The sequence below is a fragment of the Capricornis sumatraensis genome, chromosome 8 (genome assembly GCF_032405125.1).
Source record: "Capricornis sumatraensis isolate serow.1 chromosome 8, serow.2, whole genome shotgun sequence".
Taxonomy (NCBI): domain Eukaryota; kingdom Metazoa; phylum Chordata; class Mammalia; order Artiodactyla; family Bovidae; genus Capricornis; species Capricornis sumatraensis.
In genome coordinates, this window is record NC_091076.1 from 88933271 (window position 1) to 88958207 (window position 24937).

The window sequence follows — 24937 nt, forward strand, 5'->3', positions numbered from 1 at the left end:
AGGTATATAATTTATCAACACATAGGGGTATGCATGATCAAAAATTTCTTACTGACGGGTGTGCAATCAGAAATGGTGAAAGGCCACATGGAGGCTAAGGTAGGAAAATGAAGGTCAGCCCTCATTTTACTTGTCCAACATAAAGTAAGAAAGTGCATTTTCCCATAAAGTAGCCTGCAGGCATCTCACTACACTAATAAACAGCAGGGTGAAAGAAAGGACCGTTTCTTAATCTCAAGTTAGTGTTCTTTCCAAGTTTCGGGCCTGGGGGGCAGAGGTGGGGAAAGAGTGTAAGCAGAAATTAAGTACACGCTGCAAACTAAAAAATCCAACTTTTGGATAAGCCATTAAACAGACCAGATCATTAGCCTGAAAAATATGCACAAGACAGGACAGTCTCCAGCAGTTTCAGATTTCTCTGGACAGGAAACCTCCTCCACGTAGTTCTTTCTCACTGCCTCATTTGCAGGAAATTGTTTCTCACTCATTTCCCATTGTACTACAGTAGAGCTTGTCCTTAGATGTGTCCTTCCTCTCCCCAACTCACACATCTGTCACCATACATACCAGCTTCTTTCAAACAGCTCATTTCACCTCCAAAAAGGTGACACCATCTAGAACCAAAAATGAAGCAGCAAAATGTTGAAAATAAAAATAAAGCGGACTTTATTTAGAAGATAAAGGTGGTGGTATCAGTTTTGGTTAATAAAGTTGGGCTCAAGTGTTTTAACAGGTCTTTTACTGCCATCACAGACTGGCATGCCAAGGGCATTCTGAATGCCAATTACAGACGGAAGTTATTTCAAAATCCAAGATGCTATCAAAAGCTGATGGAGTTTGAATTTTTCAAGTTGGACTAACACACTTTTATATAAGAGTGACTACTTGGTTCTGAAAATGAAAATACTACACTGAGCAATTCCCCTCCTCCACAAGTCCCTAAGGCAATGTTGCAGTTGCCTCTGACAGCCAAAATCTCAACATTTCAACAGAAGGGAGCTGGGAGGAACTGGGAAAATGAAAAGCAAAATTAATAAATGTAATTGTAATTGATACAGGCAGCTGCCACTTGTGGCAAACCAAAGCCTAGTCTGATGCCTATTTTCTTCACATTTCACTGACATCTTACCAGACGGTAATGACATTCTTGAAGGAATGTGCCAAGACTAGAGTGGGGAAGGCCCAGACAGTGAGTGGACAGAATGCATTTTGCATCCAGTTGCCTTAGGTGGTACAGTTGATTAAGGACAAATACCCAGAGGGAAGACCTACTAGCCAAAGGTAACTAGAAAAAGGATAATAAATGCATAACCAGTGCAAAGAAAACTGCGAGGCACCAAGACCGCAAACCAACCAGCCCACTTTCCTCCTCTCCATCACTGAACGGATCTGGGAGAAAGCATTAGTAACAGCACTTGTCAACTGCTTCCCTGGAACAAAACATGACAAAACACACGGAAGGTTTTGTTTTCATAATGGTTCTCGGTGTACTTTATTCTCCTGCTGTCTAGCTAAGCAGCCCACACAGGACAGAAATGGGTAGCACTGAGGAATGATCAGATTTTTTTTCTCCCCAATATTCCTGCCCCCTCCCTAAGCCCTGACCAACCCTATCAGGAATGGTTAGTAGATCATCCTTTCCCTCAAGGAACAACTAAAATTTAAACAAGGCATTAGAAGGCCAGGTCTCTTCATAGGGCTTAGGAGCTGGTGTGAGCTCTTTATTCACAATGGAGCGTCTTTCCTTCAAACACCTGGATTTTTTTTTTTTTTGTACACTGGTTCATAGATCGGCACTTGACTTTGAACCTGGCACCAAAAGGCACAATATCTGATACCCTGTACAAGAGCTATTAGAGATGCTGCCATATGGATGGGCAAAACTGAGCCAATCCCACTTATGAATGGAAGGCCTGAACAGGGAGTTGGCAAAGAGAAAAAAATGTAAGCCCATATTTTTTGCTAGAATGGAAGTAAAAGTGGAAAGTTAAGGTCTTATTTTTTAATCCTCCAAATACCAGGAAGCAATTTAAAATCTTCCTTGGTGCTTTTGAAAGCAGCATATTCAAAATGCCAGCAAAAACTCCTAATAATTGCAAAACCAAAAGGGGATCAAAGCTCACCGACATCCCTCCTTATTGCTGAAAGAGGCTAAAACCAAAATTCAAGGTGCCCTGTTCCCTTGTAAAAGGGAAAAAAATTGTCTGATTTAGTTATCATAGCACATCACACTTTAAACAAAAATATTAAAGCGTGTGACCAGGGAAATGTTTTGACACCATTTTATTAATCTTCAACTTCAGTGGAAAAATATAACCTTTTCAAGTGCCATTTTCATCACAAGAGTTCTAATGTATATATATGTGTGTGTATATACACACACACACATATGCATTCTTTTGATCACTTGGTTTTGAAGTGCAGCAAGAGACCAATACCTCATTATAATCAATCAAATAAATGAGAACAGAAGGCCAAGCAGTTTCCAAATGGTTATTTTATCAGATTGTTTATAAACATTAATTTTTCCTTGTTTGCAATCCAAAATAGTTACCTGAAGTTTGCTGTTTGTATGTGTTTTGTTCTCAGTATCTGTTTTCTAAACTCTTTGGCACAATTTTCTGGGGGCGTTCAGACTGCCACAATACATGTCAGGAGAGAACTTTTCTTTTGTGCTGCCAATTCTGAGCGTTTAAATTTTGGTTTGTTTGGGTTGTGGCTTTCTTTTGAAGTCTGCATTCTTTATTTGTTAACAATGTATTTTTATTTTTTCTGTATCCTCTAACTCCAGAGTTGTTTTTTTTCCTCCCCCCACCCCACCCCCCACTTCTACATTCACAGTTGAACCATATTATTAGGAAAGGCGCCTTGATGAAAAGATCAGGATGGGAGCTCTGACCATTCGTCAGTGTTTTCCCTAAAATTAAAAAAAAGAAAATGAAAGAAAAAAAAACCCAAAAAACAAAACCTAAAGAGCGTCTTTCCTTCTTTTTTTCTTCTCTTACATCTCTTGTGCTGCATCAGTAGACCGAACTTCAGTTAGTTTTATGAAATGCAACATCTAACCCCTTTTTTTTTCTGGGAAAAAGAAACTGCAATGACTTGAAGTTGAGAATGTGGATACCGCCTCATTCACACACACTCATTCTCAGACTGTGAAGAACCCCTCACCCTCCTTTTAGCCGGCACGCATACAGTACCAGTACCATGTGGCAAAGGTACACCAAAGGTGGGCTTGAGACCCAGGCTCCGTCTCTCTCATCAGTAGCAAAGGCCAGGCTGCCTTTTAACAGCAAAGCACCACAGCTGAACCCAGTCCCTCCTCCTCTCCCAAGCTAGTCATTCCACTCGGCACCGGCCAAAAGACAGAAAAGCTAGTTCTAGCCTCTCCTGGGAAGAGAGCTTCCTTTTTTATAAGCAAGTAATTCCACTGTTTTTCACTTTTCCAAGATGGCCGACGTTATGGTTTTCTACGAAGTCAGTGCTTACTTAGCTCACTAACAGCACTGCTGTTGGTGGCTGCAGCTGCTGCTGTGGCAGGATTTTCAATATGGTGTGTTTTCAAGCCTCACTCACTCATTCTCTCATTTCCCAAACATTCAGCATCCGTGCACACTCCTCACTTCCGGGTTTTTCAAAAGATTGGAGATTTCCAGTGGGGGTCTCAGGTTATCATCCCAATGGTAACAGATCTAAAAACAGATGGAAAAAAGGTCAATTTTTGAGATTGCATATAGCCAATAGAGCCAAACATCTCACTGATTCCTACAATTAAGTGCTCAAAGACCTGCAGTGAATTTGTCAACTTTTCAAGGACTGATTGTTTTGATTAGTTCCCCATGTGCCATCCACCTGCTTTCATGAGCACTTACAAAGGGTAGGAAGCTATAAAGGCAAAACTCAAAATGGCCAATTTTACTGAGATGTGTGTCTGCATGTGCTAAGTCACTTCAGTCGTGTCTGACTCTGTGCGACCCCATGGACTGTAGTCCACCAGGCTACTCTGTCCATGGAATTTTCCAGGCAAGAATATTGGAGTGGGTTGCCATGCCCTCCTCCAGGGGATCTTCCCAACTTAGGGATCAAACCCATATCCTTAATGTCTCCTGCATTGGCAGGTTGGTTCTTTACCATTAGTGCCACCTGGGAAGCCCTGAGATCTGTGACATAAGATAACTGAGTATGTGAGAGAAAAACAAAGCTATATTTCAAAGCAGAGGTCAGACAACTCCAACTTTGGATATCTTTTGTAAAAGAAAGCCATGTCTAAAAGCACTTCAGTAAAGAAAGAAAAGAACACGAGGAAAGAAATAGCAGCGAAAAAAAAAGATTTACGGGAAAAGGCCATTATCGATGACTTATATTAAGGTTCCAAAATGATTTGGGGCGACTTCATTGAATTCTAGTCATATAAATTCTGTCCTTTATCACCAAATATTTGGCTCAAAGAAAGATGGGCTGCCTGACCCTTCCACTAGTATAAGGCTGAGGAACAAAGTCCTGGCTCAGAAGCACTTATATGGGAAATAGTATAAAACAAAACACCAAAAGAAAGTCCTTGTCAGGGAAGTCTAAAGAAAATGAACCTCCTCCCCAAGAAAGCACAAGAAAGCGGGCAGTGGAAACCAGCTCTTACCAAGCTTGGTTCTTCAGTTTCCTCAGTTCTTTCGTTGCCCATGTAGCAAGGGTTTTCGCTTTGTTAGTCTTCGATCTCCGCCCTTCAGTTAACAGTTCATGGATCATTGGCCTAGCTTCTACTAACTTCAGTACATCCTTCCCAAATGCTGTACACAAGTCCCTGTGCAAAATAAGCACAACTGAAAATGAGCTCTTGGCCTGACAACAAGACCATGTTTAGAACCTTCCACACCTATAGCTAAGCTAGCTATGGGTTTCTTGGTATTTACCTACTTTTTAAAGCCAGAAGAAATTTTCAACATAAGTAAGTCTAATACCTGCCCTCAACAGATTACAAAAATGAGATGTAAAAAAAAAATAGAATGACCTTACCCAAGGTTCCACAGCCAATTCATGGTAAAATCAGAACTAGACTCCAAGTCTTTGAGCTCCTCAAAACCAATGTTCTGTCTTCTAATGATGCCTCAGAAACCCTCAGTAGAGGAGGCCAAACAGAGGTAATTTGTTGACCAGTATCAGAATATGAGATGTTGACATAGATCTGATGTTGCTTCTATACTTCTTTGAGAGCTCACTTCTTAAGAGTTTGGTGGGGGGAATTGGAAATCTGGAGGGTCTAGGATGAGATTAGAGTCCAAAATGAATGATCATCTAAGAACTCAAAACAGGATATGATGGGGTCTATTAAAGAAAGAAGTCCCCCCTGTGCCAATCCAGGCGACTCTCAATATTCTTTATAACATGTCTTCTCAGTTTCTATGAGAAGTTCTATTCAGCTATCAGAAGCAGGGCATAACCTACCCTATCAGTCCAGCAGCACAAGCTACTACTCCGTCTGTATGATCCTCATCTCCAGCGATGTGGTCAATGAAAGACAGAATAAATTCTACTCGGGGCTGCACTAGCATCACATCCGCTATAAAAGAAAGAGAAGGTCGAATGAGGTTGCCCTCCACCTGGCAGGCATACACCCTGTTTCAAAATTCCCAAATGCCCTACCCCCATCATGGAGGCTTCGGTCTAGGGAACTAGTCGTACACAGTTACACCAAACAGTTTTTCCTCATTCGTCAAGTCAACAGAAGAGGCAGATACTCCTTAACAAACAGAAGTATGTATATATATATGTAGAAGGACAAATGGAACCTTTCCTTTAAGCCTGTATCATCAGAAGTGTGAAGTACAGTATTTCCCCAGTCAATAACAAAAAACATCAGGTGACAGAGGAAATCTAATCCCCCAATCCTTCAATTTAGATGACTGGACTGGGGGAGGGGCAGCACATCTCAAGAACTCCCACTTGGGGTTGGTATACATGCACCAGCATCAACAGGCTTGCTGGATTCCATCCCTTGCAATGATCAAACAACACAGCTGAGGAACGGTGGTCAGAAATAATAAAGTCTATAACCTCCCCCAAAGCTACTCCCTTCATTAGAGCACTGTTCCTCCTCCCCTTCTTTTAAGCAGTAAGTGTTAGTTTACAAGTAAGCCATGCAATGAACACACAGTCCATCTGGCTAAGTGCACACTAGACTAAGTCAACTGGAATGTATACTCAACGGTGTACGTTCTCCTGGTCTCCCTTCAATCCCTGGACAATTCCGGTATAGGCTTCCAAGCAGCCTTCCCGTAGCTCATTCAGATAATCCACCATGTCATAGTCTGACTGCAAGAGAAAAAGAATAGGATCACTGTATTCGATGGCCTTTGGTTGTGCATTTGTCAAAAGTCCCGCTCCTCCAATCGGGGCTGGACTTAAAAGATACCTTTAAGCTTACCTTGTCCACTTGGGCCTGGGAGGCCTGCTGAAGAGTATTCAAAACCACCTCTAGGTATTTTTTAAACTCTCCACCAATAGCAAGGGCAATATCACCAAACACTGACAGAATCTGTGGCTTCACAGACCTGTGAACATTTTCATTCTGACAAGGAGGAAAAAAAAAAAAAGTTCTGTCCAAAGACTCAGAGAGCTTTTTTAACAATAAGCAACTAATATATTGGGTATAGACCTGTAAGTGACATACACAAAAATCAGCAGTGGTCATCTCTAGGTAGAGGAGATTATAATATTTACTTTTCCTTTGCACTTAGGTTCCCACCTGCGCCTCTCAGGTTCCATACATTGAGCATGCATTTCTTTATTTCCTTAGGTTAGAATCATCTTGTGAAAATGAACAATTCCCTTCATAAGCCCACAGCCAACATTCTGGAACATACAAACTCTGCCACAGATCTTGATGTTTAATCATCTAAGACTGTGTGTGTGTAGACAACTCACCCCCAAGTTCTCCAGTAAGAGCTGCATCACCTCGTCACAGAAAGGTAAGATGTTGGATTGCAGGGCACGGCATAAGTCTCCCACTAAGCCCACAGCCGCCAAACAAACCTGCAAAGAATTAAGTCGATCATCTCTGGAACAGAAAAAGGCTGCCAGCAAGGGGTAAGGCATACCTAGCTACTGATCCTTTACCACATGAACTTAGAGTCGAAGAGGGAAAGACCCTTCTTCCCTGAGCTTAGTTCATTTTAACAACCAATATGGCAGAAAAAGAACTACGGTTATTTAAACTACCATTAAGAAAGGACAGAAAAGACAATATTCACCAGGGATGGTGGTGGCAGAGACAGGTGGTTTATTGAAAACAAAACAAAACCCTTCTGAGGGTACTACTCTGGTATGTCTAATGTCCAGTTTCTTACTGACTACTTTTAGTTCAGACACTTATGCCAACAAAGTAGCTCAACCCTGATACATGGGGTGATACATGGAGAAGCCCCACCTGGGTTACAGGATCCAGATTTCTGTACTATAATGCCCGCCAGGTATAAATGAAGACATAAACATATTATTTTTGAAAAGTGCAGTTTACCTGGTACTCAGCGTAATTTTTCAATCCAATGCCCAAGAAGGGTTTAAAGGCCTCCATGTACTTAAGGAATTCACCACCCAACACTGTAAAAAAAACCCCAATTTATTAGCACCACAGGATCACAGATGTGAGCAAAAATAACCATCTTAGCTCTCCCAAAATGTATGCACTCCAGTCAAAAGGCTGGGTAAAATGAGAGTTAAATAGCAATTTTATCATAAACACATTACTGCTGTCTTGGACAAGCCAAATTCATTACTGCTGGAGATAATGCCAAATCTCCAGAGTGGGATTTCACTCTGGTTGAAACTACCAAGCGGTATGGCTCTCAAGGAATGTCAAAGTTAATTAAGAATTGGCTGAGCTAGTGATACTGATTTATACTTCTTCATCTGATTGTAACATGAACTCTTTGGAAGCCAGTTTGTTTTTTTGGCCTCACCATGTGGCTTGTGGGATTTCAGTTCCCTGACCAAGGATTGAACATGGGCCACGACAATGAAAGCACCAAATCCTAACCACTAGTCCATGAGGGATTCCCAGAAGCCAGCTTAATAAATCAGGATCTTTAAACAATTCCATCAAGGACTTATTTAACAAGCCTGTCAAGAAAAGTTGTCTGGGTTTCATATTCAATTCAGCTACTCTGGGAACTAAAATTAACTTCTGTGCCCTGCCAGGGTGGTCCCAAGGGGCCGGACCAGTTGGACATAGGCTCCTTATGCTAGAAATGAGTCTGCCTTAGTAATACACCTTATAGACCACCACTGAAGAAGCATTCCCAGTTTCTGAAGTCAGATACGGTTTCCCCAAAGCAATTCTGAATAGTTAAGATATGTAACAATCAGAAAATCAATTAATTCCTAGAACTCAGTGTTTCATTCCATTCCATACTAAGCACCATACTGTCTCAACCTAGATCCAAAGCATTAAAACCCAAACCAGAAGGTACCAAGTGCCAGGAAAGAAAACATAAACCTTTGCTTCCTCCATCCTTTACAGGTGTCAAAGCTCAATAAAGCAAGTTAAGTTTCAGGGGGAAAAGGAACCCGAGGAACATGAGGTAGGTAAGTTCCCTCTACCCACCAAAGAGCTGCCAGCCTGACTTGCACACTGGCTCCCATTCACTTCAGGGAAAGTGGCAAGGCAGTTATACACAAATTTATACTTATGTTCACTCCAACTCTGAACTGACTCGATAACACATAAGTGAAAAGACAGGACTATGCTTTTTGCAGTCAAAAATTCTTCATGGCTACTGAAACTCTCTTGCATTCTAAAGAAATTTCCTTGCCTGACTGTGGCTCACTGACCTTCCACCAATGTGCTAACTGCCATTAGGGCATCCTCTTGCACTCCTCCAGACCCAGCTGTGCTTTGGAACATCCTTAACAGGGAGGCCATGACCACATCAGAGATCTGCAAAGCATCTTGATGTTGCACCTTCCGGAGAACATTCTGTAAAATGAATAAAAGTTCAGAATCTGGTAATTCTAAACCCTCCAACCAGCACACCATACTGTGTCTTTAATTTTTTTTTTTTTTAATCAGTTAAGTCTCTAGAACTTTTTTGGGGGGAAAAGCTTTTTCTGCTCAGAAGTTTTGAAAGTGCAAATCAACTGCAACAAAACATACATCTAAATAACTCATCTATTTCCCAATTCAGAACAAGCATAAGAGGATCTTCCATCAAGTGTGATAAATCTGCCTCCATATTTAGCTGTATTGAAATGGCAGTTAAATTATTTCAGCTTTGAAGAAGGACATGTCATATGTGAATTATTATTCATAAAACAAAAAAAGCAACCCTTTCTATGGCCTAACCCATTTACAGATTTTGGTCAAGAAAGTCTTGATAAAGCCAATCTGACTTTTCCCAGTTCAACATTCTTCAAACCTCCCTCCTTACCCTTTGTTTCAACTAATGTCACTGAATCAGTAAAGAGCTGTTAACAGTCATGTTTTAAAAAATTAAGTCTGGTGTAAGGAGACTTAAGGAGAAGGGAGTCATAGGTAAGATGATCTAGTTAGCATCACTCAATTCTATAACCTAGTACTACCCTAAGCACTAGACAAGTTCCAAGGTTTCCCTATTCTTAGGTAAAAAAGGGAGTAACTCTTCAGCCATGCCATTACGCTAGTCATGATCAACGAGTAACATTTTCCCAGTCTCTCCTCAGAAAAAAAAAGTCTACTGTGATTATCAGGAAATTACAAATTTATAATCTGTATATTACAATTATAAATAACAAAGTTTCCAAAAGCGGTTGCTTCAAAAGATGATGGCAAAAACACAAGGCTCTGTTTTTAGCTCAGTGAACCATAGCTGGGAACCAAATCTGACCGGGCTACACTTGAACAACCTGATGAAAACCAAAAACGAAAGGCTGCTAATACAAAATAGCTTCATGTTTGGGAGGACCATCACAAATGGGAGGAGTTTCCTTCCCTACACTGTACAAAAGGCAAATTTTATGGACAGACAAGAAAGGAAAATGGGAAACTCTCCTAAGACGAATGTCTTTTGAGAAGAGCTTCTGACCATCATCACCCACAACATCATCTTCATCCTGAGACACAGCGCTTTTCCTGGTACTATTAAGTGATAAGGCACCATCATACCTGAAGAGTTGCGCAGAGTAAAGACTGAAGGTCATTGAACTGGATCCTATCTGATGTGCTCTGGATATGTGACTACAAAGAAGAGAAGATCATGTTCTGAATAAACACCTTCTAAAAGGCTCTGAACACCCTCCCAAAAAAGCTTCCATTTTTGCTGGATAAATAATCTCTACTAGTGCTAATGGAAAGTAAAGAAACTTATGCATATATACGGTATGACACATACATGAATAAACTGTACTAAGCAATGCAATTCGAAGTTGCAACGTTTTTTGTATGAGCCTTATGTCTTTCTAAGAACATATATACGTAAACACCAAAAACAAGAGAACAGTCTTGAAATAGAGCCATGTGTAAAGCACCACGCCCTTCCCGTCAGGAAGGTGTTCAGTCTCACCTCCATCTGGAGCACCTGTTGCAGTCGTTCCATGATGACCAGAGTAGTTTTCTGAACTGCAGGGTAACAGTCCTTGGCACTGTTTTTCACAATTTCCATTAGCGATTCATATGCAGAACTCCTCAGGTTGTTCTGATGTCCATCAGGTCTATAAGGAACACACAGCAAAAAACCTCAAAGTCTTGACCGAGAAAAGACAGAGTCGTTCTTATGTAGACATTATCTCACTGAAAATAACCCCAAAACCAATATGGCTGCAGACCTGATCTGTAATTGGCAGACACAATATAGCCTGGAACCAAAATTTCAATCTCTGAGCCAATGATTATGTTCAATATGGTTTCCAGACCTGATAATTAGAATGGCCCTTTTAGAAAAGGGCTAAAATTATACGAAAAATAGTTACAAATGTTGAAGAACCCATGTGGACAATAGACTAGTTTGCACCAAAAGCTATGAAAAAGATATCTTGGGAATTCCCTGGTGGACCAGGGATTAGGATTCCATGCTCTCACTGCCAAGAGCTCAGGTTCAATCCCTGGTGGGGGAACTAAGATCCCATAAGCCAGGCAGTGAAGCACCAGGATTCTTTTCATTTCTCCTATTGCAATGTTTCTATATTAGACAGCCCCCAAAAAGAGTGTAAAAGGAGTTGGATGCAAAGACACCACTCATTTCTGTTAAGTACCAGTTACCTGTCTGTGGTCTCCAAGAGCTTCTGAACTATGAGTTCAAAAGATGATGATAAGCAATAGGTAGCTGGTTCTTCCTGATCATCAGCTACATCTGCAGCTTCATAAGCAGCTTCAGCCAGACTGGAGAAAGCCTTAAACCCAGACAGAGTAAATATTAATTAGTCCTGAAAAGAACCCCATTCCAGAATCACCTCATTTTCCTTTAAGATACCGTGGGCAGTGTTCCTTTCCAACTGATCTAAGAATAAATCAATGGCAGTGAATCTTTAATTCTTCCTGTCAAGGTCATCTCAAGACAATATCTATAAGTATCCTTAAATAAATGTATGTATCTGTATTTATATTTTGTTTCTCCTGCCCGCAGGAGAAATATTCTCTAAACAGTACAGTATTCTCACCTACCATGAATGCCTACCACTTCATTTCTTCTCTTTGCATTCACAGGAAGCCTTTTAATTCCACTCCTTCCTTATTTGAACTTCCTCCCCCAAATCCCAAAGTTCCCTAGTGAACTATACTCAGCCTATACTGACTCAGCACTTGGGCCGCCTACCTTCCTTCCCTCGTGACCCCTTCTCAGCAATGGTACTTTTCGTAGCCAGCAACTCTCTACCTTAAAATTTCTTGTCCCCAAGCCACTGAAGAAAAGAAAGAAAACCAAGTCCACAGAGTTTTCCCACTGGGTTAGCATGACTGTTCTAAACCAGTCACCATGAGTCAACAGCTCCCTCTGGGTCATGCAGCTCACATCTCCCCCACATTTTAATTGATGAAATTAGGAAGGAGATGCTATTCAAAAAGAGCCTTCTAGTGAGGTAGATCCATTTCTCTCCCACACCTCCTACTTCCTTGCCAATGGCTTAGTCAAGCTCCTTATCTCAACAGGAAGAAAATGCCTCACCCAGCACACATTTGAAGCCACTCTGGGCTCAGCACTGAGGCCCTCAATCAGACACTGCAGCAGGGGAGTCAAGTAGACATCATTGATGGCGGCTTCAGGGAGCAGTTCACAGATTCTGCCCACTGTCCATGCAGTTGTATCTCGAACAACTACACTGGGGTCTTTCATTAATTCTATTAAGGTGGGCATAGCCTGTAAACATAACAGTTATTGGCAAAACAAAACAAATATAGCCTGTAAACGTAACAGTTATTGGCAAAGAAAAACAAAGATTGAAATTCATGCTGACCAACACCTCAGAAGAGGTGTTGGGTTTTAACTCAAAGTTATCAAAACAGTTTTGTCATTTTATAAGATATGCTTGTCAAATATTCAACAATATAACAAAAGTAACTGGAAACATGAAAAAGTCCCTCTCTCTTCATCAAATCTCAGTACAGTTTTATTAAGACTTTGGTACAAATACTTTCAGCCATCTTTATTGAATTATTCAGGCAGAGATCCCAGGATGCAGCTGAAATGGCATTTAGCTATTCCTGAAAGGTTGAGTTCCATATACTAAACAACTAAAATGCACTCTTGTGTCACTTGTTGTAGGAAAATAAATAACAAAACTTTCATTAAGATTTTTCATTACATGTCATTTTGTCCTGAGGACTGAATACCCACATCATTGAAAACCATGGAGAATTATCTGTGTTATAATATTTAGTGAAGAAAAAAGAAACCAACAAGAAACAAGTTGTAAAAGTATTCATACAGTAAGACCTCCACCCTAGTACGCACACAGAAGAAAACCTTCAAGGATAAATACAAAGCATTGATAATGTTATCCTTGGGCAAGAGGATTAAAGGTAACCTTTTTTGGGGCCTTGTCTCCATTTTTCAAGTTGTATGGTTTTTGTAATAAAAGTTAAGAAATACATTTTATGCCTCATTGACAGCAAACAGCTATCTACAAGTGACCTTTGTGGATGATTATTTACAGCTTTGTTCTTAAAGACAATCTTCAAGCAAAAGGTTAAACGATAAACATCCCACTTCCCACCCCTACACTCCCTCAGCTTTACCTGTATAACTAGTGGTTTGAGCTGATTGGGCTCTGGTCCTTCCAAGATGCAGCCAAAGGCCATCACTGCTGCATCCCGGTACCGCCAGTCAGGGTTCTTGATGTGCTCTTTGATGAAGGGAAGGACATGTGGGACAATGTCATCTTCACAGCAGGTGGCCAGAAGCATGAGGCACACCCCTGCTGCTTTGCAGGGGTTCCAGTCGTCATCGTCGTCATTTTCATCCTGGTTAAAGAATGTGGCAGTAGTTCAGTTCTTGATCAAAGAAGCTCTTCAACTCAAAAGGACCTCTGATTACAGTACTCCCAATTATCATTACAACTTAAGGTTTGGGGAAGTAAATAAAATAGAAACCTTCATATCTTTATCTCCTCCACAAAAATTCGTCAACACAACCTCTGTTAAACAAGATGCAGACAGAGGGAAGGTATTTCTCACTACTATACAACAAGATGAACAAGCTCCCACTACATGGAATACAGGTGAATTTCAAATACATCGCGTAAAAGGCAGAACAGAAGAAAGCTAAATGACTAGTAATATAAAGCTCAAAACTAGTCAAAACCTATGGAGTTAAAGGTGAGGGAAGAGGAAGAAGGCATTGGTAGGCGGAGCCTTCTGGTATGCCAGTAATTGTTGTATTTCAAAAATTAAAAAAAGATTACATTTGGATCTCCCTTGAAACTGGAAATCAAGGTGTTTTTTATTGTGGCCATTCACACCAGAGTAATTTAAGACAATTATACTTATGCAGTTTCAGAAAATTACATACCTAAAGAATGATTTGTTTCCCAATGAGATGCACAGCAAAAATATACAAAAGCAAAAATACTAAGATCAAAAGATTAAAAAAAAAAAAAAGCAACTGTAAAACTGAAGGATGAGATGAAAATTTAAGGGAACACCCAGTCCATTTCAAAGTAATATATCTTTACTTATCTTTTGAGACTGCTGTATTAAGAGTCATGAAATTCCCTAAAAGCAAATTATATTCCTGTATACACAGAAATCCTGCAGTGCTCAGTCACAGCATTATTTCCTCAAAGCACTGCCAGCTCTTTGATATAGTTCACATGCACCAGAACAGGTGAGGTGACAGAATCTTTCTCAACACCATAAAGCCAAAAAGAACACCAGAAACTAAGAACACTTCCTAGAAGATAACTTCTCAGGGCTTCCCTGGTGGCCCAGTGGTTAAGAATCCACCTTGTAATGCCGGGAACACCATTCAATCCCTGGTCCGGGGAGATCCCACGGGCTGTGGGGCAACCTAGCCCATGCGCTACAAGGGCTGCACCCTAGAGCCCGCGTGTAGCAGCTACCGAAGCCCGTGCGCCCTAGAGCCCGTGCTCCGCGATAAGGGAAGCCACTGCGGCGAGAAGCCAGCTCAGCACAGGAGCCGCACTCTCCACAACCAGAAAGAGCCTGTGTGCAGCAACAGAGACCCAGCAGAGCCAAAGACAGTTTTTTAAAAAACAGATAATTTCTCTATTTACTCATTAAACCCACATTCTTCATGAAGTCTTGTTACTTTTATCTGGTCACAAACTACTCAGAGCCTAAAGGACCTTATAGATCCAGTTCAGCTCTTTGAAGTCATGGATAACAGAATATCAAGTTGTTTCAGAATTGCGGAGTTCCTTCATGGCAACTGTTCCACAGCAAACCCACCATTACCAAGGCTTTACAGTTCACTTGACTAGATGTGGAGGGTAACTCACCTGTTTAGTTAGTGTCTGTGTGAGGATTGGAACCAGGTACTGTAGCGCTCCCTTGGCATAAAATTTGCTGGTGTGCTCAGGGGGCCGTCCTTGTTCTGCTGCCTGAAGAGAAACATAAAGCAAATTCTGGATGGCAGCAAACAAACCATGAAGGCATACCATATAAAGGCACACAGCGAGAGCTGCCCACGGGTCTGCACAGAGAAACAGGGACACAGAGCCTTCCCTGGCAGTCCAGCGGTTAAAGACTCCACGCTTCCACTGTAGGTGGCATACGTTCCATCCCTGGTCAGGGAAGATCCTGCATGCCTTGAGGTGCAGTCCGTTCCCCCACCAAACACATGGAGCCCATGGTAACATGCAGTATGAGTGGTCTTTGGAGGCACTCATTTTGTCTAGCTACTTCAATGAGATTCTTTTAGGCCATACATAGAATCTACTTTAAAGGATCAAGGCAATCCTCCTTTTTTCACTAATTGACCTTTGGATAAACAGATGCACTAAGCTCCCATAAGGAGGCCAAAAGTCGGTGCTTTCTGAAGGACATAAAGACAATTAAGGTTGGAAACAAAGCCGGAATTTTAATTTTTTAAGTGCAGAACTAACCCCTTTCTCCATGTCTGATTTCTTCACCAGAATTGATAAGCTATCAATTATACATCCCATCCTTGCATTAGGACTTCCAAAAGAAAACAATTCAGCATCAGAGAGCATCTGGTTAAAATGTGACTGCCTGCTGCCCTCTTGTGTTCACAGGACTAATATTTACAACAAATCCCAACTGGTAAAAATAGATGCCGCATGGCTTTGGCTAGTGAAAAAAACCAAACCCCAAATCTCTACAAATGGAGATACCTTCTAACCCCAGTCAGAAAAAAAGCTCTCCTAGAGGAGAAAAATAACAGCCATAAAAAAGGTAAGTTCCAAAACCCAGTCAGAATAACAGCTCCCACCACATCAGCCCTCTTAGGCTCACCTCTGAAGCTTCAATGGCCAAATCCATTTCCTCATCGCAGACATTGGACCAGAATTCTATCCCCTGTAGGGCCACCTCATCAATGTCACTTTTCATTGCTTCAATTGTGATCTTAAAAGAGAAAACAAGATACCCCAGGTTCCAAATAAGTGCTGGATCAAGTTCGACCCCTCCTACAACCACAGATATTCAAGTTTCAAAAATGTAGATTTATGAAAGCTAGGTCTGAAATGAAAGGCAGGAAGAAGAAACAGAGTTTTAAACTATACTCTTTTTATGAGTACAAAGTTAGCAGAAGTTTTCTTGGCACACTGCTGATGAACTCAAATCTCAAGCAATTTCCTTGATTTCACAACATTAAATAAAAAGATTACGGAACTGACAGAACAGCATCTAAGAATAAGGGGCTTTTGCAATTAGCTATATGCTCAACTGCATAAAACAGTACTTACTGCAAAAAGAGCAGGACCCATATATGTCTCCATGTACTGATAATATAAGGACATTATCTTCACCAGATTCTGTAAGGCAGCCACTCGTACCTTGTGCAAACATCAGATTAAACCGTTTACTTCTTAGTTTAACAACAATGCAATCTGACAAAGGTAAATAAGTAACTGCTTCACTTAAGAGGGTCAATAATCCATAGGATCAATCGTGGTATATTTGGGTAATATTTTCCTTTCCTTCTTTATTACATTAAAGGTGTCTGTGGAACCCTTGGCAGGACTACTCACTATTGCCCTCAGACTGGATGTTACTTCCACCTGCTTCAAGTGTCAAGGTTTAGGTTCCTGAAGTAGGAAAGCTGTTTCAAAGGCTATAACAGAAAACGGGCCCTTGAACAACCTATAGCAATTAAGTAGCAAGGCTGATCACAAACCATTTCTCCCTTAAATATTTTTTAAGAGGGTGGCAACTTCCATCATGTTAGCTTCCAAAGGACTATTCTTCCCTCTTGTATTGAAGAAACATTCTTTTATTAATAAAAGTATTCGTCAAACATTATTTCTGAAGTCACCAGATTCCAACATTTCAAACTACTATGCTAGAGTGAGCATTTCCTAGGAAAGATAGAAGACATGACCTTACACTTACCCTCGTATCTGGACACTGTGTGGCTTCACAGACTACCTGCATAATAAAGTGCCTTTCGGACTGCAGAAAGAACAAAAATAAAGAGAATTAGAAGAAGCATATATATACGAAAATTACTAGACTATCCCTTCAAGGAAAACCTCTCTTTCCCTCAGGGACCCACAGAACTCTGGACCGTTTGCAGGTTTTTCTGGACACAGCAATGGGACTATGAGGACTCTAGTGTTTGTCCTGGTGTCTACTATCTGACCTGCCCTCTAAGGAGGTCCCTAATCGTTTAATCCCTCAAATGATCTTTACTAAACAAGACCTGAAGAGGAAGCAGATAGGAAAATGTAGGTCACAGGATTTAAATAAAGATGGTTAAAACAAAAAATCATACATCAGGAAAACTCCTTTCCTTGCACTTAAAATTTAAGAGAATTCTTAAACAAACCAAGATCAAATGTGGTAAAATATAGAAGACTAATGAATTTTGTTTGCTACCATCCTCTTTTGACATCTACAAGGAAAAACCCAGTTTTCCAAGCAATTAGAACTGCTTTGGTTTCTTAGACATCCCAACTTTGTCCAATCTAAGTCCCCCCCCGCCAAAACCAGAAAGCCCAACTAAAGAGTCAACAAATATACACAATGCTTTCAGACCATATCATCCAGCAATTCCACTTCTGGATAATATATCCAAAAGAACAGAAAACAACTTCTCAAAGACATATTTGTATACCCATATACACAGCAGCACTATTCACAATAGCCAGAAGGCAGAAGGAAGCAAACCAAATGCCCATCAAGAAACAAATACAATGGAATATTATTCAGTTTTAAAAAGGATATTCTAACACATGCTGTAACAGGAATGAACCCAAGACATAATGCTAAATGAAATGAGCCAGTCACAAAGACAAATCAAATCCTGTATGACTCTGCTAATATAAATTATCTACAGTAAACAGACTCATAGGAACAGAAAGTAGAAAAGTTGGTTGCCTGTGACTGGGAAGGGGAAAACAGGGAATTAACAATTGTTTCAGTTTTGCAAGATGAAAAAAGTTCTGGAGATTGGCTGCAAAACAACATGCACACACTTAACACTACTGAGCTGTACATTTAAAAATGGTTAAGATGGTAAACTTTATTTTATTGTACATTTTAACACAACTAAAAGTAAATAATAGAAGGAAATACTGTCAGTCAAAATAGAATTTACATATAAATTTCCAAAAGCACCTTCCTATGGAAGTACGAAACAGCCTAATTTCCATAATTAAAAAAAAGAAATCCCGCAAGCATACTCACACTTTGGACTGCAAAAGGGAAAACCTAAGCCTAGAAACGTTTTAGATCACATCATTCCCAAAAGCCAAATGAGAAATGGCAACACCTACTCCATGGCCATGTTTCACAAAACACAAATCTTAACTAGACTGGAAATAAATACTTCTACACAAGATAGTACTTTCTGAATCATAACCTTAAACCAACACAAAACTTTCATTTAATTCCCCTGCCTCATCCTCTGAACCTGTATTTTTTCATCAAAAGACACTTACCTCTTTGTCAAAGTTTGCTTTGGTGAACTCCAGTGAGTTCAGGAGTGCATTAGTAGCTGCTAGCTTCACATTATTACTAGGCTCTTCTTTCCTCATCCCCTGGATTATGGCAGTCAGAATCTCATTGGATTTATCCTGTAGCTGCTCTGGGTCCTGAAACAAGCAGAAGTGCAGTGAATATAAGAATTGAGCTCATGACTAATCAGCAGTCCTTCTATTCGAGAGATCATCATGGGACTTTCTCTGATCTTTCCCCAAACATTTCCATTTAAGGATAAACTACCTGCAAAATATCCCAGGGTCTGATAGTCTAAACTTGAACTGGAACAAGTTAAACTCATCAACTTCATCTCCTAACTTCTTAGCATAATGACTCTGGGCATGAGGCAATGCTGGCTTTGCCCCCCACCGTTCTGTGCACAGGGAGATGGCAGTGTGGTGTACCGTCTGTACCAACTGAAATAAAGCTTCAGAACATTTGAGGACCAAGGATTAACAACTGGGCACATCTATATCAAAACTGAAACCAATGGAGAAGGAAATGGGAACCCACTCCAGTATTCCTGCCTGGAGAATCCCATGAACAGAAGAGCCTGGCAGGCTACAGCCCATGGGGTAGCAAGAGTCGGACATGACTTAGCACCTAAACCAAATAAAATCTGAAGAAATAGAAAACAAAACAAAACAAAACAAAAACTGATACCAAGAGTGGTAATCTCAGCAGCAAGAGTCCTAGAACTGCTGCATTTAACACACTGTGTCATGGCTCCAGTGGTTAAACCAACCACAGAGTAAGTTGGCACACTGTTTCTGTAAAATAGTCATCAAAAAAGTAACACAGCATCCCTGTCACATTGAGGGTCTCCAGAAATGGATTAGGTCAAGGAGAGGAAGCAGAATCTATGCCTCTCCAAACAGGGATTTTCATCTTGAGTTTGTGACCCTTAAAAGTCTCTTTCCTTTAGGGCATGATTAGCAATATGAGGATAAATTAACTATCCAAATATAGAAGTCTAACAAATAAAGCAGCCCTACTTTCAAAACACATTGCAATAGCTTGTGTTTTTTTTTTTCCCCATGATGATAAGGAATAATTCCAATACCATGCATGTTACAACTAGAGGGAATCAGCAATATATAAGTTAGATACAGTACTTACTATATCTTGGCAAATGTAACCAATAGCTTCCAATGTTGACTCTTTCATGTGCTCTGTGCTGTTGGGGTTTGTGACATTGGCCACCAGCTGAGGAATGAGTTCTGGCCACTGGTTCACTGGGATCTCTGCACAAGCAATACCAGCCACACACTGCGAGGCAGAACTAGGCCGGTATGTTTCCGTGCCCAAAGTCTGCAAAACCTGTGCAGGGGCACACACAAAGACAGAAGATATCAATTTCTAATACTATTTGAACACATTGTGCCTACCAGCACACACCTTACATCAGCCTCTGAATCATCTTTAATATAGCAAAGTAGGAAAAGGCATACACAGCATAGGCCAACGGTTGGGAATACAGCTGGCCTCAATACTAAGAGCAGCATAATAAGCATTGCCCCAGAGCCTAGAAATGAAACCAATCACCCCCTATTTCCAAATAGAATCTCCAAAGCCAGAGACCTCACCTCGATTTTCAACACAAGGTAAGAAAAGTAGCAAAGGCACAAGTATAGACAAAGAATGAAGCCACAATGACCCAGAGTTAATCATTACCATGATCAGCTAATTCAGTCAATGAACTCACTAAGACTCACCAGTCCACTCAAAAAGGCAAACAGTTAACTGTTCCTGGCATGAACACAGGACAAAGAGTAGCTGCCAGACATTCAGGCCAGCTCTGCTGACTGGGTCAGGTCACTTAGTATCCTGCTTTGTAGCTAATAATAATGAACTCCCTCCTATCTTTCCCCCTTATATGGTATATCATCAGCTCAGTAACAGTCTGACTGATTCTAAATTAAAGTTTTGCTCTCTAGGCCTACCAGAGCTAGACTGGACTTTAACAAAATCTATGTGTCAAAGACATGGGCAGGGAGCAGGGATGAGATGAACTGTCCAAAAGGGCAGGGGGTGAACCCGTATTAATCCAAGTTAGACTAAGAAATCGTAAGGTGTCTTCACATCGTACTGCACCATCTGTAGTACGTATGGAACGCATACTGAATCCCAGTCTCTATGTTTATCTCTTCTCCTTTAAGTTGCTTCCAGAAGACCATTAATTGATACTACCTCAGGTGATTTAAAAACTAAATGTCTAACTCTTGAGTACTACAAGTTATTTAACCAAGGGTGACCCTAATGGTAATACTCAATTATCAGAAATAAAAGGAGTAAGAAATTAGCTCTCAACTCTGTCCAACACCCAGATTTCAAAAAACAGAAATAACCACCAGCACTGAGTATTACCAGATGTGCTATGAAAAGGAAAAAAGCCCTAAGTAACTATTACCTTTCAATAATGCTGATAGAAATTCTTATTCAAAATTTTAAAAAATTCTGGGGTTAAGATTGATGTGCCCCACCCCCAATTACAGTTCTGATTATGTCTTCTCCCATTTACTACTGTGTAATTTGAGGAAAATAAGAAATTGAATAGTAAATATCAAGATTTCCAGTCATTAATGGGATAAACTTCATTGATATCAAATTACTGAGAAGATTAAAATGTTGTTATATAAGCAAACTCAAGTGGATAGAAATAGCTCTACATATTCCAAAGAAGATTCAAAATAAGTTGGCTTTTGTAACCCAGTTTTCTGTCATCAGTTCCTCCATGCAAGACTGGAGAAAGAGGTACATAATTAGAAATAAGTTACTGCTGCAAAGGGCACTAATTTACCTAATGCTGACACCCAGAACCAGGAAACAGAAAATATGATATGCAGAACCTTGACCAGCACAAGTACAGAAGCAGGAATCTTCCCAATGGCTTCCCATCAAATAGCAGGGCCCATCTGACTGCACAGATTCTTGACTTATTACTCTTTGCACCTTTTTCATGTAAGACAGGCCACTAAAGATCTAATTTTAAAAAAGCATGTATATATACATATATTCTGATACTCTGCTGTGTCAAGAATCACAGATTTCTAATTCAGCAAGAAACTCACAAGAATCCCATAATGCACAAGGGACATTCGACTTTTCTTAAAAAAAAAAAAAAAAAACTATCTGCTAACTCTTTTAAACACTGACAAAAAGCCAGATATTTCTAAAAGTTTCTCATAATTTGCTAAATAGATAAAAACAAGATTAAAGTCATAATCTTATTTCATAAACTCTTTGGGCTTGAAAGGCCCAAGAGATCATTTAATTCCCTTCCTGACCACACAGCGCCATGCCTAACCCACCAAACATTGAGAATGATCTACAGAAGATGTTCAAGAAAAGCTCCATGCTAGTTAACTAAGGAAGAATCACTTAGAAAAAGACTGTATGAGAAAGACTTAAATACAACTTTCATCTTCAAATTTAAGACCCCCCAATCATTACACTGTCAACCCTATCCCAAGTAGATGACAAAAGAATCCACAATCCCTAGGCTAGTATGACCAAAGGGAGATGAAAGTTACTTACATAATTCTTGACTTCCCGTCGAGCATTAGCATCAATAGCTAGCCACCTCTGCTGATACTGTGCCTTGATATCTGGATCTTTAGATGTCAAAGAGTTCTTGATTTGTAGACCAGCTGCAACTCTGGCAACTTGACTGTTTCCTGGATTTGCCAGCACTCTGGACAGTTCCACAAGGAAAGTGGGCTGTTAAAAGATGTGAATAAAATACTTCTTAGGAATTTCACCAATTGAGAAAAGCACCCAAAAAATGGGGAAAACCTAAAGATTTTAGGACATAACATAATGTCTCAGAAAATGCCATAATATTTACTTCAAGATTCCTATAAAAACGTTACTTGGTTCATAAGGAAGTCATCCATCTTCTCACACAGACTCAGCATTTAACAAGGAGTTACAGCTTAGTGCCCAAATCTTCACATTAGATCCCCCAGAATTAAAGCAAGTTTGACAAACTGGTAGTCAGAGGATTCTTTACATGCCTAGAATAGTATCTGGTACCTCAGTAAATTATACTTATTAAGTGAATGTGTTATGATAGGATAGAAAGTAAAATTGTTTTAGATTAAAAAAAAAATATTAATCCAAAAAGAATGATATTCAAGGGTAGCTTTTGAATGAAAGCATGCCTGAGAGAGAGAAGTACTTCTAAATCTAAAACAGACTTAGGACGCTAATCTTTAGTTTTAAGTGCTTCAGCAAGAGGGTAACAACGTAAAACATATATGTAAGGAAAAATCAATAACAAGTATTTAAAAATAGGGGGCAACTGAAAGGATTAAAATGTCAAGGAAAATGACTTTATGGTTACCACACTAAAGGTTCCTATTCATTTTGGTCTTGAGTTGTTTAAACACAGTGGATTTTTTAATCCACTCAACCTTTTTTGTACTGCAGAGGTTCCCTCAAACTACTCCTTTGGTGTAAGTGTCTTAACATACTTCCCCACAAAAAGCTCTCTCCAATGGAAAAGTTAACAGGAAAACCCCAAAGCAGTTTCTTACCACTAACAAGTTCCTTAATTACAGTGGAAGATAATTCTTGAAACTTTTATTAATTATGTACCACTGAAGAATATTAGGAACGTTGGGAACAAGGCAAAATAAATGTTAGAAATAAGAAAAGGCTTCTTGCAAATTTAGCAAAACCAGAAAACAGAAATATATATACCAAAAGTTTCATACTAGTGGTTAAAAATCTTTTCTATGTAAAGTTAAGGATAAAAAGATGAGCAACAAAAACTAGTACATGGAAGGGGGGAACCCACAAAACACAAAAAAACCTAGCTTGTATAAAATAAAAATACTTCTTGTCACTGTTTTTGCTTGCGTTATTTTGCATAGATAACACAAAAGAACACATCTGGTTAGAGTGATATTTACATTAAACCATGTCTAGTACCATTGACCCTTCTCTCTGCTCCCCATCCCCCCAGCAGGAAGGAATACAGAGAAACATCACTGGCACACAGGCTGTTTCAACCAATCCATCTAACAATTCTTATAGAGGTCCAGTCTCTAGTGGGCTTAACATTCATTTTTCCCTGTACCCCTTAAATTCGAAAATATGATAAACGAGGAACTTTGCTCTGTGATTTCCTCTGCAAACACGCCCGATCTCAAGGATGAGCCTCAGCCTGTTATCTGGGTGCAGAGTTAGTCTTCACTGATTGAGGGGGAGGGGGGACCTGGGACAGGAATAACAGTCAAGAAAGGGAGAAACATTGCCGGAATGGGTTAAAAGGCATTCAGGTGCAGGCCTGGCCATGAACATAGATCAAGGGAGGTTGGAAAAGGTAGAGCTCTGCAAGTACGTAGAAAATCATAGGGGCCAAAGAACAGGAAGGAGAAGCCGGTCCTGATCCGAACAGGGCGGGCAGCGGGACTCGGAGCTTCCACATGGCCCCTAGGCCCGGCTCCCCCACCCCCACCCTTGCTGAACACGCAGCGCGGCGCAACCTAACTTCCCCTCCCTCCCTCTTTCTCCCTCCTGCTGCACCGCCGCCCTCAGGCCGCGCGCCGATTGGGCGGCAGTCACCCCGGCGCGCCGCGCCATTGGCTAGCTGCCGGGGCCCAGGGCGGGACACACCCACCGGCTTCCCGATGGCGGGGTTAGGTTGGACCGGGGGGGGGAGGGGGACGGGATGGGGCGGGGTGGGTTCCCGAGGCCTGGGCCTCCGGGAGGGCGGGAAGGCCCGCACGCAGGGGATGGGGAGACGGGATGGGGGACGGTGGGGTGGCACGCACCAGGTTCTCCACGGCCGCACGCTCCAGGAACTTCTGCGCCGCTTCCAGTTCCAGCCGATCTGGGGGGAAGGAAAGTGGGAAAAGGGCCAGGGTCAGAGGGGCCAGGGTTTCCCCTCCCCCCACCCAATCACCTCAGCCCGACCCCCGGCCCCCGCGTCCTACCAGGAGACACGGTCTTCTCGAGGATGGTGATCAGCTCCATGGCGAAGGTGGTGGCGGCGGCGACTCCTCCTAAGACGACGGCCCGGCCTCTCGGGCGGCGGCTCTTAACTGGGGATGGGGGTTGGGGGTCGGGTGGGAAGGGAGGGTGGGGTGGGGGGCGGGGGTCACCACAAGCCCATTCACCGGCTCCCTCTTGGTAGTCGCTCCAGCTCCCCTTCCTTCCTCCTTTCCTTCCTTCCTCCCTCTTTCTAATTTGCTGCTGGCGGCGGCGGCAGCTGCTCCTCTGACGGCGGGGGAGGGACCCCGGGGGCAGCTCAGAGCGCGGCTGGTGCTCGGGTGGCGGAGGGAGAAAGAAGGGAAGGGAGGCGGTAAGTGAACGGCGGCTCGCAGGGAGGGAGAGAGAGGGAGGGAGGAA

The 24937-nt window shown here is 41.3% G+C and overlaps 1 protein-coding gene across 1 annotated transcript; it reads right to left on the reverse strand.

Moving 5' to 3' along the window:
- KPNB1 (karyopherin subunit beta 1) lies at positions 1-24633 on the reverse strand. The gene is made up of 22 exons (XM_068976202.1): positions 24523-24633; positions 24361-24419; positions 22118-22300; positions 19700-19900; positions 18541-18693; positions 16991-17050; positions 16345-16434; positions 15893-16003; positions 14917-15018; positions 13196-13420; positions 12126-12317; positions 11225-11355; positions 10530-10677; positions 10133-10204; positions 8824-8968; positions 7511-7593; positions 6919-7026; positions 6419-6562; positions 6201-6306; positions 5440-5554; positions 4637-4798; positions 1-3692 (listed from the first exon to the last, which is right to left on the reverse strand). Coding segments are annotated over exons 1-22 (2631 nt in total). The 5' UTR covers positions 24563-24633; the 3' UTR covers positions 1-3691.
- Positions 24634-24937: the final 304 nt, after the last annotated feature.